The sequence below is a fragment of the Cervus elaphus genome, chromosome 5 (genome assembly GCF_910594005.1).
Source record: "Cervus elaphus chromosome 5, mCerEla1.1, whole genome shotgun sequence".
Classification (NCBI taxonomy): Eukaryota; Metazoa; Chordata; class Mammalia; order Artiodactyla; family Cervidae; genus Cervus; species Cervus elaphus.
The window spans coordinates 7,270,463-7,287,742 of record NC_057819.1 but is presented as its reverse complement, the minus strand read 5'-3'; the positions used below and the strand labels follow the sequence as shown (position 1 = coordinate 7,287,742).

At 49.1% G+C, this 17,280-nt stretch overlaps 1 protein-coding gene across 6 annotated transcripts in view; it reads left to right on the top strand.

Moving 5' to 3' along the window:
- Positions 1 to 17,280, top strand: part of MYO18B (myosin XVIIIB) — a 221,852-nt gene that overhangs the window by 107,558 nt on the left and 97,014 nt on the right. For 5 of the 6 annotated variants that reach the window (XM_043901502.1, XM_043901501.1, XM_043901503.1 and 2 more), the window contains exons 26-31: positions 1,798 to 1,917; positions 2,201 to 2,309; positions 6,268 to 6,392; positions 8,424 to 8,578; positions 12,128 to 12,251; positions 13,091 to 13,291. In XM_043901502.1, coding sequence (XP_043757437.1) covers positions 1,798 to 1,917; positions 2,201 to 2,309; positions 6,268 to 6,392; positions 8,424 to 8,578; positions 12,128 to 12,251; positions 13,091 to 13,291 — 834 coding nt within the window. The remainder of the gene's footprint in view (positions 1 to 1,797; positions 1,918 to 2,200; positions 2,310 to 6,267; positions 6,393 to 8,423; positions 8,579 to 12,127; positions 12,252 to 13,090; positions 13,292 to 17,280) is intronic. The other variant, XM_043901506.1, reaches the window with a different exon arrangement.

Here is a 17,280-nt window from a genome sequence, read left to right as displayed (position 1 = left end):
AAACTCCAGTACTTTGGTCACCTGATGCGAAGAACTGACTCACTGGAAAAGACCCTGATGCTGGGAAAGATTAAAGGCAGGAGGAGAAGGGGACAACAGAGGATGAGGTGGTTGGATGGCATCACTGACTCGATGGACATGAGTTTGAGCAAGCTCCAGGAGATGGTGATGGACAGGGGAAGCCTGGCATGCTGGAGTCTGTGGAGTCGCAAAGAGACAGACATGATTGAGTGACTGATCTGAACTGAAAGTCCCGTGGACAGAGGAGTCTGGCAGACTGCAGTCCATGGGGTCGCAAAGAGTTGAACACCATTGAGCAACTTCCGCTTTACTTTAAATCTGACCCACCTAGAGCCAAATGAGGCTAAAATTAGGAGGTGATCCTAGCCTCTCCTATGGTGGTAACACATGAATTTTACTGTGCTGAAGAATCACCCTGGAGTGTATTGAAATTCAGATTCCTGGGATGGCCAGGAGGACAGTAGACATCACCTAATTCAGAGCATTTTGTAGCTTAGGTGACCACAGCCCCAGAGAGGAAGAAGCTCGTCCAAGGTCACACAGTGCGTGAGTTGTTGTGTCTGAACTTGAACCCTGTGCCTTGCTTCTGTGTTTTTTTTCTTTTCTTCCCTCCCTCTGGACTTTAACTGCTGCCTCACACAAGCATAGCCCCAGTTTCATGAGGACCATGAACTGTCCACTTGTATGTTTTTTTTTTTCTCACTCTACTCGGCATATCCTTGAACCCAGAAGGCTGTATTTGAAACAATAAGACCACAAAAGCACGGACTCACTTGATGTTTCCCATTTATTTGGGGGGAAGAAAGCCAGTGCAAGTGGAATTCATTTAAAAAATAAACATCTTTATTTTTAATCTAAAACATGTCTGCCTCAACTCACTGAGGTGGGACCAACAACTAAGATCTACTTCCTCCTTAAACCACACCCTCACGCACAACTACGTGATTTCCAGTTTCGGTTTCTTTAAAGCAGAGCAAATGGCAAAGGAATTCGAATGCAGAAGCCTACACTTTGTACTTGGAGTTTTTCCTTTATAGTTTTTGCACTTACACCTATATGACACAATTTTAAGAAGCAACCCACTTGTATTCATTGCCTCCAAAGCATTCAGCCTAGTTTTCCTGGGAACTCTTGGCCCAGTCACATCTTACAGGTTTATGTAGTAGCTAATAGAATAGGTAATTGCATAAAAGTGTGTGAGGCATAAACAGGTTGGGAGCACACACAGCGTGACCGCATGGCTGAAACCTGGTAGAGGCAGGCGGGCCCCGGGGAACCATCAAGAGGTTTCCTGGCCGAGAGCATCCATGGAGAGTGGGCATCTGTGAGTGTGTGTTTTACCAAGGAAGCTTGTTGTTTGGTCAAGTGAAATGACTCCTGAAGGATAGCTAAGGAGAGTTTCTACTAGAATAAATGTTTTTTAATTGAGCATTTACTATGTGCTTGGCACTGTGCTAAGCTCTGTGTGGATTATCACACTTAATTCTCAAAACAATTCTCTCCGCTGTCCCCTTCCTTACTGAAGCGGAGAAAACTGAACATCAAAGAGGCATCCTGTGTGGCTCAGAGCCACACAGAGTGAGTGCTGGGCCAGGAATTCTAGCCCACCAGGACCAGTAACATCCCGACACCCGTGCTGTTAACCACCTTATTACACTGCAGGCTTGCCTTGCGATAAGACCTGGTATCAGTGTGAGGATGGTCCCACGGAGCATGGGCGGGGGGAGAAGGGTTGGCAGCCCTGACAAGTAACTCTGCCTTAACTCTCCCCTCCAGATCGCTGAGCTGACCACACAGCTGGCCGATGAGTGCTTCAAAGGGGACGTGGCCTGCCAGGTGCTGGAGAGTGAGCGGGCAGAGCGGCTGCGGGCCTCCCGGGAGGTCCAGGAGCTAAAGGTGAGTGGTGGGGAGCGCCGGGGCTGTGAGTGCCCGAGAAGAGTGGCCGGGAGGCTCGGGCCTGCCCTTCTCTGCTCACATCTGGGATGCACGGGCTCGCTGACTCCCATGCTGGGAATCCTGGAGGACATCCGAGTCTTCCTAAGTCTTGGCCTTGGAGGTGTCCTGGGTGAAGATTGTGGGGGTGGGGGTGGGGATAGGGGCCAGTCCTGGTTTGAAAGCACCTTGGGTGAGATGGCCACTGTCTTAGGTCCAGTTTGAAACCTCGAGGCTTCTCTTCCAGAGCAAGTATGAGCAAGTCCAGAAGAATCTGGGAGAAGTGGAGAAGCGGTTGGAGGAAGCCCAGCAGAAAATACAGTTGAGTGATTTAGAGAGGAGTCACACTGGAGGAGGTGAGTCCTTGGGAACCATGGAGTCAGACACTGGTGGGAAAAGCTCTCCTTTTTTTCATTCATTCATTCATTCATTCACACATATGGAGCATTTACAATCCTCTAGGTGCTGCATTAGGGGCTGAGATGTTGTCAGAGAAAACAGGAACAGATCTTGCCTTCTCAGGGTGTACAGTCCAGTGGAAGAGGCAGGCATTAAACAGAGAACCCAACAATATCTAAGGTAATAAATTACCAATGTGACAGGTGCTGTTTATTAATAATACAAAGAATGATTTAAAAAATAGTGGTTCTATAGATGGGCAGTTCAGTTCAGTCTCTCAGTCGTGTCCGACCCTCTGAGACTCCATGGACTGCAGCACGTCAAGCTTCCTTGTCCTTCTCCATCTCCTGCAGCTTGCTCAGACTCATGTCCATCAAGTTGGTGATGCTGTCCAACCATCTCATCCTCTGTCATCCCCTGTAAATGGGCAAGGCACCCTTATATTTAAGAATCTTTTTTATGAGTTATTTTATAAATTTTTGGGCTTTCCTGATAGATCAGTTGGTAGAGAATCTGCCTGCAATGCAGGAGACCTGGGTTCAATCCTTGGTTTAGAGAGGTTCCCTGGAGAAGGGAAAGCTACCCACTCCAGTATTCTGGCCTGGAGAATTCCATGCGGTTGCAAAGAGTTGGACATGAGTTGGACATGAGTGACTTTGACTTTCATAATATAAATTTTTATTAAATTCCAGTGAGCAAGAGTTATTGGAAGAGATCCTGATGCTGGGAAAGATTAAAAGCAGGAGAAGGGTGCGACAGAGGTTGAGATGGTTGGATGGCATCACCAACTCAATGGACATGAGTTTGAGCGAACTCTGGGAGATGGTGAAGGACAGGGAAGCCTGGTGTGTTGCAGTCCATGGGGTCGCAGAGAGTCAGACACAACTGAGCGACTGAACAACAATATAAGTTTTGAGGAACTCAGTTCAGTGGTTAAGAAGTGAAAGCTATAAAATCACATTTCTGAATTTGAATCTAGACTCTGTTACTTTGGTCAAAGAAATTATCGCGCCTTGGTTTCCTCATCTTTCAAATGGCTGTAGACAGAGATGATGAATGGAAGGTGTTTAGCCACATGTATGGTACAGAGTGCTGAATAGCTGTTGCTCACTTTATTATTGTTTCTAGTAGCACTAATAGTGGTATCCTTATTCCTGCTCATCACCTGTGGAGCAGGGACTCCTCCTGGCCCTATTTGAAAGTGATGTCAGGCACTTGGTTAGCAGTTAGAGTGAATTGCCCAGTGAGAGATGTGCTCAGTGAGCCAGGGATTCCTGGTGGTGCCGGTCTTGGTCGCCTGGAGACACATCTCACGGCTGGATGGGCAGGAGGCATCCTTATCATCTCCTCTCCCCAGTCGGAACTAGTCAGCTGAGGAGGGTTCCCGGCATGTCTGTCAGCCTTTATAAAACGTAGACATCATTCCTCTAATGCCCCCAGAGAATCGATGCCCTAGAAACGTCAGGGACACTCAGAGGGGCCGAGGTCAGGAGGTGGTGGAGGAGGGGAAGGCACGTTGGCTTCCTACTCCATTCCTGCCATCCTCTCATCCCGGCTACCCGCAGGGCAGGTGTTTGCCAGGGAGGTTCATCCTGAGGAGGCCAAGACTCTCGGGTACCCGAGCCCCAACAAGGTGGGGCCCACTCAGAGAGAAGGGAACCTGTTTTCCCAGATCCGGCACAGGTTCCCCAGAAGAACATCAGCCCCGGTTCCATCCTGATGGTGATTTATGTCTGAACGATGCTCCCCGGCCATTTGTCTTCCTGTGCAGAGATACGGGAGTCAGCCGAGGGGGAAATGCGCTGAGCTCAGGAGCACATTAGTCACAGTGCTGCGCAGGCTTTCAGCTCAGGACACTTATTCCAGGAAGCCAATCCACAAATATTTTGTTTTTGATTATCAAAGTAGTACATACTCATTATGGAAAATGTCTAAGACATAGGAAAGTTGAAAGAAGCAATAAAACACTTTAATCACACCACTGCAGTGCCGCCGTAACCTCCCCTATGGATCAAGCTGGAGTAGAAATTATTGAAAATATATATGTTTTCTCACCATGCATGGTGGAATCTTTAAAGAGAACCTTTCATGGAATGTATTCAGCACTGAGCTGGACTCTGGGGCGAGGGTTGTAGAAGAGTTTTAGTTGGGCCTTGCTGTCCAGAAACTTGCAATGTCAGTGGGAGGTCAGGGAAGCCCAGGAAAATGGTACTGGAAAATGAAGGGCTCACTGATGTGTATGTGAAGAATGGCACCCACGGGGAAGGAGGCTGGAGGCGGAACTCGGCCTGGAGGAGTGGAGCAGGTCCTCAGCTGTCTGTGGCGCCCACTCACACCCCTCTCTGGAGTGCAGAGCACACGGGCCACCCCAGAAATCCTTTCTGCTGCCCTTTCCTTTTTGAAGCTGTGCCATTTGCCACTTGAGATTGTTTTTTCCTGGTGGAGAGATAGGATTCCTTTCCTACCATGATGTTATTTACCCTGATGGAAATTTGAAGAAGCTTTAACTTTTTACAATTATATCATCCTTCTGTTTGGGTTAGTAATGTGAGAATCACCCCCGACAAGACCTCAGTCCTGTCGTCCATCTGTCCATCCATCCATTCACTCACCCAGCCACCTCTGCAGTGAAAGTTATGGAGCATTTGTGATATGCGAGGCATTATAGTAAGTCCTGTGGATGTGGATACAGTCGTGAACAAAACAGAGTTTGCTTCCCTCATGAGTTTGAATCCTCTTCTGAACCTCCTTAAGTTCCTTTATGAGAGTCCTGGTCGTGCTTCGTTCAAGCTGACTTTACATGTTTGTCTCCACAAGTGGATTCTTCTGGAAGATAGAATGGTTTCTTATTCATGATCTCTTGTGCCTGGTATGGAGTAGTGTGAGTATTTGGTTGGATGGAAGGTAGATGGAACAGTGGATGATGGATGGATGGATAGATGATGTATAGGTGGATGGATGAATGGATGATGGGTGGATGATGGATAGAGGGATGTTGGGTGGATGAATGGATGATGGATGGATGATAGGTGGGTGGATGGATGATGGATGGATGGTGGGTGGATGATGGATAGATGGATGATGGAAGGATGGATGTTGGGAGGATGGATGGATGGATGGATGGATGGTTGGATGGGTGATGTTTGGATGGATGATGGATGGATGGTCTGTATCTTAAACTGTCCATTTGTACAATGTTTTCCATGTCTCTATTACCTTAAACATTACTCTTTTATTCAGTCAGAAAATAAGCTACCTAGTGTGCCTGTTCTAGTCAGCGAGTTTTCATCTCCACCAGCAAATGACTTTTTTTTTTTTGGAGAATTTTACCAAATCAAGGGATTGTTCAGTTATTACATAGAGACATGTTGTGACCAGTGTCTCTGTTGCTCTTCACATAGTAGGCACTTTAATTATTGTTCACTGACTTATTTGTTAATTAATTCAACCATCCCTGATGATGTACTCTGTCACCCAATGCATATGGCCAGTAGGATGGCCAGCTGGTAAACTTGTTTTACCACACAGGGGAAATGTCCATGTGTAGGGGACTCTTCTGAGGGTGTGGAGAGCCCACAAATGTGTAAAACAGCTCCTCTACCCTCAAACATTATGGAATTCCCATAGGGGGAAGGTATAGGCACACATGTAGAGAAATTGAGGACTGTGAATGACCAAGCTTACAATAGTGAGTGGTAAGTAATGTTCAACACCTGTAGGTAGTCAAGGAAGGCTGCCTGGAGGAAGCAGTGTTTTTAAGCTTGGACTTAATGTGGGATTTCCAGATCCTACGCCTAGGGTTGAACATCAGGAATTCTGTTAACACTGTGAAATTGTGCACAAAGAGCCAAGGATGGGAGGGAACCGCCCTGTTCACCGACTTTCCTAACAGGTCTCTCTGACTCTCTTAAACAGCAGATGAGTGGCAGATGCGCTTCGACTGTGCTCAGATGGAGAACGAGTTCCTCAGGAAGCGTCTCCAACAGTCGGAGGAGAGACTGGAGTTGGAGCTGGCATCTAGGAATGAGCTGGAGCAGAAGGTAAGGGGGGAAGATAGTCTAGGTCATCAAGGTCACAGAAATAGGGCAGGGTCTCTCCTCCCTCTTCTAGGTGTTGACTGAACCCAAAAGGGAGAGAGGGCAACACCTGTTTCACGTGTTTCCACCTCCACTGACGTCACACACGCAGATTGCTGTGGGATGTGGGCAGTAGGTCTACTCTTTGTCACAGTGTCTGTCAAGGTCTAGCTTGTTTTCTAATTGTTTGTTTTCTGATTTTCTTGTATATTTTGGATAATTTCTTTATCAAGTATATCTTTTGCAAATGTTTTCTTCCTGTTGTTTTTCATTCTCTTGACTGTGTCTTTTGCAGAGTAGAAATGTTTAGTTTTAATAAAATCCAGCTTATAAATTCTCTCTTTCATGGGCCATGCCTCTGGTCCTATATCTAAAAAGTCATTGCCAAATCCAAGGTCATCAAGGTTTTCTACTATGTTATCTTCTAGGAGTTTTATAGTTTTGCATTTTATATTTACATCTGTGATCCATTTTGAGTTAATTTTTGTGTAAAATCTGTGTCTAGATTTTTTTTTTTTTGCTTGTAAATAACCAGTTGTTTCAGCAACATTTGTCAAAAAGTCTCCACTATATAGCATTTGCCCCTTTGTAAAAGATCGACCAACAGTATTTCTGTGGGTCTGTTTCTGGACTCTATTCTGTTCCATTGTGCTGTTTTTTTTTCCCCTCCTTCAAGAAAGGCTTATTCTTTCTCACCTCTTTGCATATGTTCTCTCCTTTTCCTTGAACACTCTCTTCCCTACCTAAATATCTCCAACAAACATTACAATCTCAGCTTAAATATTCTCCCCCCCACCCCAGGAAGTCTTCTCTGACACAGATTGGGGGGGGGGTTGCCCCTGATTTATTTCCCCAGATATAAGCCTCATTATGCTGTATTGTTATTATCTGCTTACTTCTTGGTGTCCCCCAGTAGAGGTAAGCACCATAAAAGTTGAGGTCGTATTTCCTGGCCCATTATTATTTATATATCTCCTCACTGTGAGCGAAAACTATCATGAAGTCATCCTGCGGAAGTGGGTCAGGATGAGATCTCATGGGATTTTATAAACAGCGGAAGTTAGGCTCCCCTGGCGATGGTTTTAGCGGTCACTTTCAAGGTGGACATTGTATCGTGATCCTCAGGAGACAACCAGGCTGTAGATAACCAGCCAAGGGACAGCCGCCCAGGAACAGCCCAGTTCTTTCAGAACAAATCATCAAGTCAGGTCAGCCTCCCCATGGAAGGAGGGATATTCATGCTACATTAAAAAGTAATAAAACTGCAACCTTTTTCTGAGCAGCAGAATATAAGAAAACATCCCATTTGCCTTCAAATACTGAATTTAGAATTACAGGCTTCATTAACTCGGTGTTTTGCTTATTTAAAGCAATTCTTTAATGAGCCCATTTCTTCAAAGTGAGTGTGCCAAGTCGCCCTCTCTCCCAGACCTAAACTAGGACATTTGGGAGGGTGTTTCCTGGAGGAAGATGCGACAGCCGTGGCTTTTCTGTTTGTTTGCAGCCGCGTGCGTTCCTTTGTGAGTCAGTCCATCTAAAGTGCCATTCACTGCCCTGCCCTGGAGAGCCCGTCCCGTGGGTCTCCTGGTCAGAATTCCTCTGAGCTGTTCTGGCTTCTTCTCAGCCAGTCCACACACATCTCCCAGATGAGGCAGCTGACGGGGGGTATCAATTATACATGGTCCTCCAGGGGCTGTCGAGTTGGGCAGGGCATGTTCAGAATCTGCTGGCTGGAAGAGTATTGAGGAAAATTAAAATCCCTCAGAGAATTATAGACGCCAACCCCCCCCATATTACCCCTGAGCAAACTGAAGCTCAGAGAAATAGCTCCCCACACTGGTGCAGGTGGCAAGTGGTCAGGATCGGGTCTCTCTGGCCCAGAGCCTGATCTCTTCCTCTTAGACTCACACTGGGAGTGGCAGCTGCTTCAGCTGGGAAGTAGGGGGCCCGTTCAGTGCCCATGGGGCGGGCTGATTCCTTCTGCTCCTCCCACAGCTGAGGGAGCTGCAGAGGGCCTATGAGGAGGCCCAGAGGACGGCCCAGCAGCTCAAGAGGAGGTGCCACCTTCTGACCTGCGACCTGGAGGACACGCGCTTCCTGCTGGAGAGCCAGCAGAGTCGGAACCATGACTTGGAGAGGAAGCAGAAGAAGTGAGTCGTGACCTGCACGCTCGGGTGGGCTGCCTGGGTACTGGGGTCTCCGGATTCTCTCTGAAAGCCCGTCACTCCAGTCAGGGCTCTTCATCCCTGGAGCTCAGCCTCCCTGTTCTGCCCTAACCCTCCCCATCCCTTCCCATCCCTCCCCACACGTTGCTATGTGGTTCTCCCAAGAATGCAGCAAGAAATCGTTCTTCTCTGTTATCCAGTCTCAGCTCTATCGCCAGCTGCCCACGTAAGCTTGGGGGGCTATCTTGGCCTCTCTGGGCCTCAGCATCCCCACTGAAAGTGAAGGGTTTGTTGTGGAGGCAGAGTCGGCCTAGCCTGCTGGGTAGGGATCCAGTGCTGGTTCAAGTCCCAGCTGTGCCTCTTTTCCAGTTGTGTGACCTTGGACAAGTCCTTCAGCCCTTCTGGGCGGATTCCGTTCCTCAGGTGGAGCGCCCTTTTGTGGTGAAGCTAGATGATGCAGTTGGTAGATCCCACGCAGGACTAGGGTCTGGTTCCCTCCCCCACTGGTGAAAATGGGGAGGCGGCCAAAAACTTGAGTCACTGCCCTTTCCATTTAAAGTTTAGACTCTCAGCTCATGTGAGAAGTTCTGGCAGGCTCTGGGCTCTGTGCATGAATAAGATGCCAGTCTTGAATCCGCACACTGGTTCTGGCGCTTGCTTTCCCCATGGGTGGAGCCTAGATTGGCGCTCAGGTCTCTCTCACAAGCCTCCGTACGTGGAACCTCATATCCTGGGATGCCTTCATCCCTGGACTCCTAGGCTGTGTCTGAAGTTCTTCAGCTCAGCTGGTGAGGGTAAAGCTGTGCGGGGGCCCTGTTCTGAGCCAGACAAGCCCTACTGGAGACTTCCTAGGAGGCGAATAGATGAAACTTAGCTTCTTTTAGAAGGTCCCAGTTGAAAACACAGAAAAACCTTGCTCTGTGCCAGGACGGGGTTTTTGCCAAGAACGCCTTTTTTCCAAGAGGTAGCCAGCCGAATTACATTTCCATGGGAGTGGTACTGGTTTTGGATTTGATCTGCATTAAATATTCTCTCATTTATCTTTGAGCTTTCCTGAACTGGCTTCTTCATTAAAAAAAAAAAAAGTTCTTTGGGGGGTTATTAGTATGCCTCCCCAGATGAGAGAAGTTTGTTCTTTTCTGGCTCATAGCTGACTCTTGTTTTCTTTTCCACCTTCGCATGCATGCTCTGGCTACACCTTGTCCTTGCAGCAGGGAAAATGGCTTAGTCCCACCTCGATCATTTCCTGTGTGACCTTGTCAGGTAACACTACCTCTCTGAGCCAGATGGTAACTGATGTTTTAGAGCTGTCCTTGAACTTAAGCAGACCACCTGGTGTTAAAGACTGGCTCCGACAGATTCCGTCTGTAAATCGAGAGTTGGAATTCCATCATGGCGCAGGTTTCTGCTGACTGTGACAGTCCTGGCCCTTATCTTTGGGTTCTCCTCCTGTTCTGAGAGCCCTTAAGGAGGACTTTAGCTTCCTGATGGGTGGCAGGGGGGCTCTGCCCTTGGAGTTTATGCAGCCAGAAAAGTCCATCTCTCTGGTGTTTGCCGTGACCACTCACCTTGCACAGAATCCTTCATTCCGGATACTGGCCCCCAGAGAGTTCCCATTTCACCGTACTTGCATCTCTTCTTAAAGCTCACCTCCCCTGTGATGCAGAAGGACTCCTCTACTCCCTGATCATCTCTTGGCAGAAGCTAGCTTATGTTTTGATGCTAATTGCAAATAGCAGCCATTACCTTTCTAGGTGGATTCGCATTTTAGCTGGGAGCCCATGAGCAAGTAGAAGTCTCTCATGGTGGAAATTCAGGTAGCATGCATGTAGTGAGGGAGAGATGGAGAAGTTAGCCATACTTCCTCACACCTCTTTATGTTTAATCAAAGCGTCAATGCAGTGCCTCCATAGTTGACTGGGCTCTGGGTGGAGGGATGTCTCCATGCTGTTGAGGTTCCCTGGCCCACCTTGGCCTCTCAGTTCAGAGTGGCCCGATTGCCACGGTTACTCACGGGTCACAAAGCTCAGTTCCGAGGGCCACTGGAGCTGCCCTAGGGGTAAGGCCTGTGCTGGAGCAGTGGGAGGCTGGACCCCTGGCCCGCTCCTAGAGGGGTGAAGGCCATGAGTGAGTTCATCTGGCCTCAGACAGTTGGTCAGACAGTGTGTTCCAAGAGTTAGGGTCTATTAGAGGCATTTCCTGGCATCCAGTGGCCCAGAAGGACTCCTTGAAGACGTCCGTCACTGTCTGGCCTCCACAGTCTTCCCCTGCTTGCTGCAGCCCCTGAGCAGGTGGCTGGCGGACCTCCTTAGTCAGCAGAGAGGCTGGCTCAGACCCGCTTCGGGGACCTCTGAACTTCAGTCTTCTCTTCTGCAAAATGGCTATGATGTGTTTCCTGCTGAACTGCTATGAGGACTCCATGGAGCCCAGCTCAGAGCAGGGCGCTTTGAAACTGTCAGACCATTACCATCATCACAATGTTGCCATTCAGAGGCAGCCAATAGCACCTCTCGAATGACGTCACCAGGAGCCAATCAGAAAGCCCCTGGGCCCTTCCGACAGTAGAGGCTCCCTCATATGACCCGTAGTTGACTTTCTTTGCAGTCTTGAGGCTTTGACTGACCATCTACCGTTGAGGGACATTGGATGACCTTGTAACAAGGGAGACCTTCTCACCAAGGCTGAAACCTCACACCCAGTTCAGCCACTCTGGCCACACCCAGTTCCCTGGAGCAGGTGGCCAAAGCCACATCTTATTGACCAAAGTCACATCTTCCTGAGGCTTGGCAGAGCCTTCTGCAGGTTTCCTCACCTGTGAGAGGGACAGAAGCTGAAAGAGCTGTGTGAAATGACGCCCAGTCCAGGAAGCACCTCTCACCCAGTGGTCACCATCGTGGAGGGGCAGGTGGGCTCCAGATGAGGTGTTTCCTGATCCCCTGACGGCACCCACAGGGCTGTCTGGTCCTTGTGGTTTCTGCTTAGGAACCAAATGCGGACAAGATGGAATGCATAACTGTCTCATGTTCTATTGTAATAACCATGCTCTGATACGGCTGATGTGTACGTGAGCCCCACAGGACCCTGCACAATATGAAATACTGATTGTCCCTTGTTTGTGCTGATCAACACATTCATTCACTGATCAATGAGTATTAAACACCAGCCTGGGCTTGTAGAGTTCAAGCTCCTTGACATATGTCGGCAAACCTGATAGATTAGCTTTTCCTATATATCTAGTTTTTTTGTTCTTATACTCTACTTATATAGTTTTGTTCTATTTTTAATTTTGCTTATTTTTTTTTATCATATTTTAAATAAGTGTTTGGTATTTTTCTGGAAACCAGAAACCCTCAAAGTCGCCCTCTGGTGTTCAGTATTCCTACCCCATATCCACAAGCCCTCCATCATCTGATACTGTCTGTCTGTCTCTAGCGGTTCTCGACAAGCTAACGGCCTCTCTCCAGTCCCACCCCTGCCCTGCCCCAGGCGCACCCCCCACCCCCGGGTGCCATGACCTGTGTTCTGCTTGGACAGGTTTGACGCGCAGCTGGCCCAGGCCCTGGGGGAGTGCGTGTTTGAGAAGGGCCTCCGTGAGAAAGTGGCCCAGGAGAACACCAGCACCCGGTGTGAGCTGGGCAGGCTTCAGCAGCTCCTGAAGGTGAGGGTGGGGGCGCAGCGCCGCCCGGGCTGTCCGTCGCTGGGTCTCAGGAAACCCCTCGCGCACCCCCACTGCACGTGGTGCCGGGGAGAGAGCTCCGTGTGTGACTGTCCTGCTCTGCCAGCCCGCCAGAGTCACAGAGCCCAGCGCGCCTGCATCAGCAAATCATGGGTGGCAGGTGGTGGATAAGCAGGCCTTGTTAGCTCCATGTCCCTCACTATCTTGCTCCAGGCACCTGCCTGAGTTCCGAGGTGCCCACCTGGGTGCCCATCTGGCACAGCGGAGTTAGCTGTAGACCCAGGTAGGGGCAGGGCCTGCCCCTTGCAGGCTGCAGCTCAGAGGGATTTTATTTAAATGGGACACAGGCACCTCACCTCACTCAGCTGCTCCTCAGCCTGCTGTGGCTCCCCGTTACCCTGGGAGAGCCTCTGAGCCTGGCATGCAGCCCCCTCATGGTCACGCCCAGACTTCCGACCTTCTAACCTGGAAGAGTCATTTCTGGCCACTTTGCTTCCCGGCTCCAACATCTCCGGCCCAGCCTCGGCAGGCGCACAGCTTTCAGATGGCGAAAATACCTCCTGTTTGCACTCTGAGGTATAGCTCTAGGGCCAGGGTGTTGCTTCCCACCGACTCCCCACCCGTGCCTGTCTGAGCTGTCCCAGGAGGACCCTCGGGGTCCCACAGGGGGCACAGCGAGGGGCTGCAAGGCCCAGGTGGCAAGGGCTGCTCTGAAAAGTGGAAAGCACCCTCCCACCAGTTTTAGAGGTGTCCTCGGGGTGGGGGAGGGGTGGGGAGTGTGGTCACGTGACCCTGGATCCCTGCCCACTTTGTCTCCGCAGCAAAAGGAGCAGGAAAGCTTGCAGCTGAAGCAGGAGGTGGAGATGCTGCAGGCCCAGAAGCAGGAGCTGCTGAGGTCACCCTCTCTGGGGGAGAACTGCGTTGCGGGCTTGAAGGAGAGACTCTGGAAGCTGGAATCCAGCGCCCTCGAGCACAAGGAAGTCCAGAACCAGCAGGAAAACACCATCAGGCAGCTGGAGCAGGTGGGAAAGTCCTGTCCAGAGCGGTGCCCTGCCCCGGAAGGGCTGGGAGGTTGTGATTAAATTCGCCACCTCACTCAGCTGCTCCTCATTCTTCTGTGGCTCCCTATTACCCCAGAGAACCTCAGAACCCCTGGGCCTGACACTCAGACCCCTCATGGAGCCCCCCTCCTACCATCCTGCAAGCGTCATCATCACCTCCTCCAAGAAGCTCACCCTTATCTCCTTCTCAAAAACAGTCCCACCCCAACTCCACATTCACTCTCTCTCACCTTCACAGCACCTACCATCATGTGCAACAGTGTTTTCCAAAATGTGCTCAACGCTTTTCTCCCCATTAGGATATGTGTTTTATGGAGACGGGAGGACTTTTTGGTTGACCTTGCTTATTAGGGCATCTCCTGATGAGGCCAGGTACATAGCTGGTACTCAGTAAATAACTGTTGACCCTATGTCTGGTATTCGGCACTGTCTGGGTACCAGACTCAGTCCTAAGCTCTCCTCACATATCATCTCATGAATCTCCACATGAAATCTATAGGCTGAGTTTTCCTCCGCTCTACAGATGTGGAAGCCGAGGCTCAGAAATAGAAAAAGCGGCCTGCGCCCTCTGATGCCTCAGTGCCTCACACACCTGTGTTGGGCACAGCCTCCAGGGAGGTGGGAGCCCTGATTTTTGGAAAATGCAGAGTAAGTGGAATAAGGCAGGACTCCAGATTCCATGGAGAAGGGAATGGCTACCCACTCCAGTATTCTTGCCTGGAGAATTCCACGGACAGAGGAGCCTGGCAGGCCACGGTCCATAGAGTCACAGAGAGTCGGACACAGCTGAGCGACGAACACACACATGCCCTGAGACTCTGGTACCAGCCCCCTCGATGAAGCACCTGATGAATGTTCTGTTTGTCTGCTTGTTTGTTTATATGCCCCAGTCATTCCACAGAGAAGTCAAGGGATCTTATAAGATGTATGTGTGGTAAAATAGAAAAAGAAATAAAACAAGCCAAACTAGAAAAACACAACTTAAAACCAGTGCTAAGGAAGAGTGAATTAATATGCAGACACGCAGAACATACACTCTCACACACTCAGTAGTTTTAGCTTTCAAATTCCTGGTGGCCAGAGAGAAAAGGGCAGTGTGACTTACATGCTTTTTTCATCCCCAAGATAAAAATAAGCCAAGTTTTCAAGGAGAAGCGAGGCTTCCCTTGATGCTTAGTTCTAAAGCAGTTTCTCACATGGGACTTCAGAAGGGGTAATTATTTTGAAATGGTTTTACGATTGGAACTCCTTTTTCAAGAATATCTGACCAGCCAGCATGAATACGTAAAGCAGATAAACTCTGAGCTGCTCTGGTGAAGGCGGATGGGGGAGTGGGGGTGGTTGGGGATAGGCCCAGTTGCTGGCCTTACTTCTCACTCATCCCCGCTCCATCTGGATGGAATCTGCTGAGCACTGAGACTTGGGTGTGGCAAGTGTGGGGACAGTCTGGAGAGGTTGAGAAAAGGACAGAGCTTCTTTGATCAGTCTGTCAAACCCGTGTTTATTAAGCACCTACTGTGTGTCAAGCACTGGACAGATGCTAGGAGTGTAACCGTAAACAAGATGATGTGGTGTCCACCCTCCTGAAGGTTAGAGTCATGCTGAGTATTATGGGAAGGTGTAACCTGCAGGTCTGGTTTGGGGACCAGATTTGGAGTACTCAGGGAAGGCTTCCTGGAGGAAGTAACATTTACTGATGCTGAAAGCGGAAGGACGAGTCTGAGTTGTCTGACCAGGAGAGTTCCAGGTAGGGGAACAGCCCATGCAAAGGCATAGAGGCAGGGGTGTCACATGGCATGTCACATGGCATCTAAGGAGCTGCAAGATGGTCCCATGCAGATGGGATCTGCGGACATTTGGCGAGCCCCCTGTTCTCTCTAGACTTCAGTCTCCTCAACTGTACAATGAAGTCAGAGTCTTGTCCACCCCCAGCCTCCCTCCAACCCCAGCTGTGAATCTGTGAAGGTTCGTGATGGAGGTGGGCCATCTGGGCAGGTCGTTCAGGGATGGAGGGGATGGAACAGTGTTACACAGCAGCCCAGAGTCAAGAATAGAGTGGGACTCCCTTGGTGGTTCAGCGGTTAAGACTCTCGCTCCCAATGTGGAGGGCCCAGGTTCAGCCCCTGGTCAGGGAACTAGATCCCACATCCTGCAACTAAGACACAGCACAGCCAAATAAGCAAAAATAAATAAATACATTTTTTAAAAAGCACTCTTTAAAAAAATAAAACAAGCACTTTGGAAAGTTGAGTTAACTCTGGGAGATGCCACCAGGGGACCATTATGTGCTTGGGAAGCAGAAATGTGCTGCCTTGACCTCAAGGACCCAGGGAGCTGAATGCAGCTGCCCAGCCCCCCGCCCCTCCCAGCTTACCCAGGAGGCTGACTCAACCCCTCATTCATCTTCTCATTCATCTTCAGCCTCGCCCATCACCTTGTACTGCTCTGGGTTATTGTAGACATCCAGGAGATATTTATTGATTACAACATAACACTTTTTCCAGGAAATTTTATGTTAACTCACATAAGCTTGACATAAATGGTATTGCAGATGTCAGGAGTATCCAAGAGCCTAGAAAAAAAATGAAAAAGGAATATTATATTTACTTGCTTAAGCTCCTCATTTTGGATTACCTCCTCATAACCTCTTGTCATTTTAAAGGCAGCAGGGAAGGAAGTTGGCATTTAAAGTGAGCCTGCTTTCTGCCGGGAATTCTTAACGGGGCTCTGATGCTTTCAGTTCTTTTTCCTCTTCACTATGGTCCTACATCGTGGAGAGTATCATCAGCATTGGAAAAGGCCACCGTTGTCTTTTCTCGCCTGAATGTCCATGCCAGGGGCAGCAGTTGTGGCCTCGTGAAAGCTTGCTGCGAGGTGCAGGGCAGTGCGGGGCGGACGGTCAGGGCCTGATTGCCCCTGCAGTCTGGCCCTCTGCCGTGCTGGGTTCCATGCTGCTCTGTGACTCACAGCGAGGAAGAGTGCAGATCATTGAAAGCTTACCAGTACAGGCTCTTGGGGTCTGTACCCTGGAGGTTCTGACCCAAGAAGTCTAGAGTGAAGCCTTGGAACTGAATTTAAAAAAAAAAAAAAATAGAAGGGCACCAGGTAATTCTAATATGCCACAAAACTTGACAAGCAAGAGCTTGAGTCAGTCTCTCAATTATGAAAATCAAGAAAGTAAACTCTTGGGAGTTTTCTGGTGCTCCAGTGGTTAAGACTCTATGCTTCCAATGCAGGGGCTGCAGTTTCCATCCCTGGTTGGGGAACTAAGATCCTGCTTGCTGTGCGGCAAGTGTTACTTCAAGTATTTACATACACTGTTAGCTTGACTGTAATTTTTAAAAAAGAAAAAGGAAATAAACTCTTAAACTGTAATTGACTCCCATGATCGTGCTTCCAATTCTAGACTCTTGTACATAAGATGGCACAGTTTAAACATCGCAGAGCAGGTTTTGGAGGGTCTCACTGAAAAGACCCTTCTCCTTCATGGGAACACAGTTCTTAGTAATGTCAGGCTTCCAGGTAGAGAGGGGCTAGTCCTAACTCTGAAAAATAATAGGGAAAGAAAAAGGAATCTTTCTGTGCCAGGCATTATGCTGATTCTCACCAGTGTATTTTAAGGAGGCTGTTTTCTACAGAGAAAGGTAACTAATCAAAGGTCACATCTTGGGCGTGTCACCTCCCTCTCCAGGGTTTCCTATCCTCAGAAGGAAACTTATTCTGTCATTCACCCACCTACCTGGCCACCCATCCAGAAAAATTTCCCTGATGCCTGCTCCAGGGATGACAAACCCATTTCATCTTAAGAGCGTTGAGAAGGATTCTGAGGTCACGTCTCAACTCAGTGGCACAGAGTCCAGTTCATTAGTGACCTCTGTTATGACCATGGAAGGGACAGAGGCAGCATTTGGGCCATTTATCTACCATTTTTGACCTCTCTGGCTGCCTGG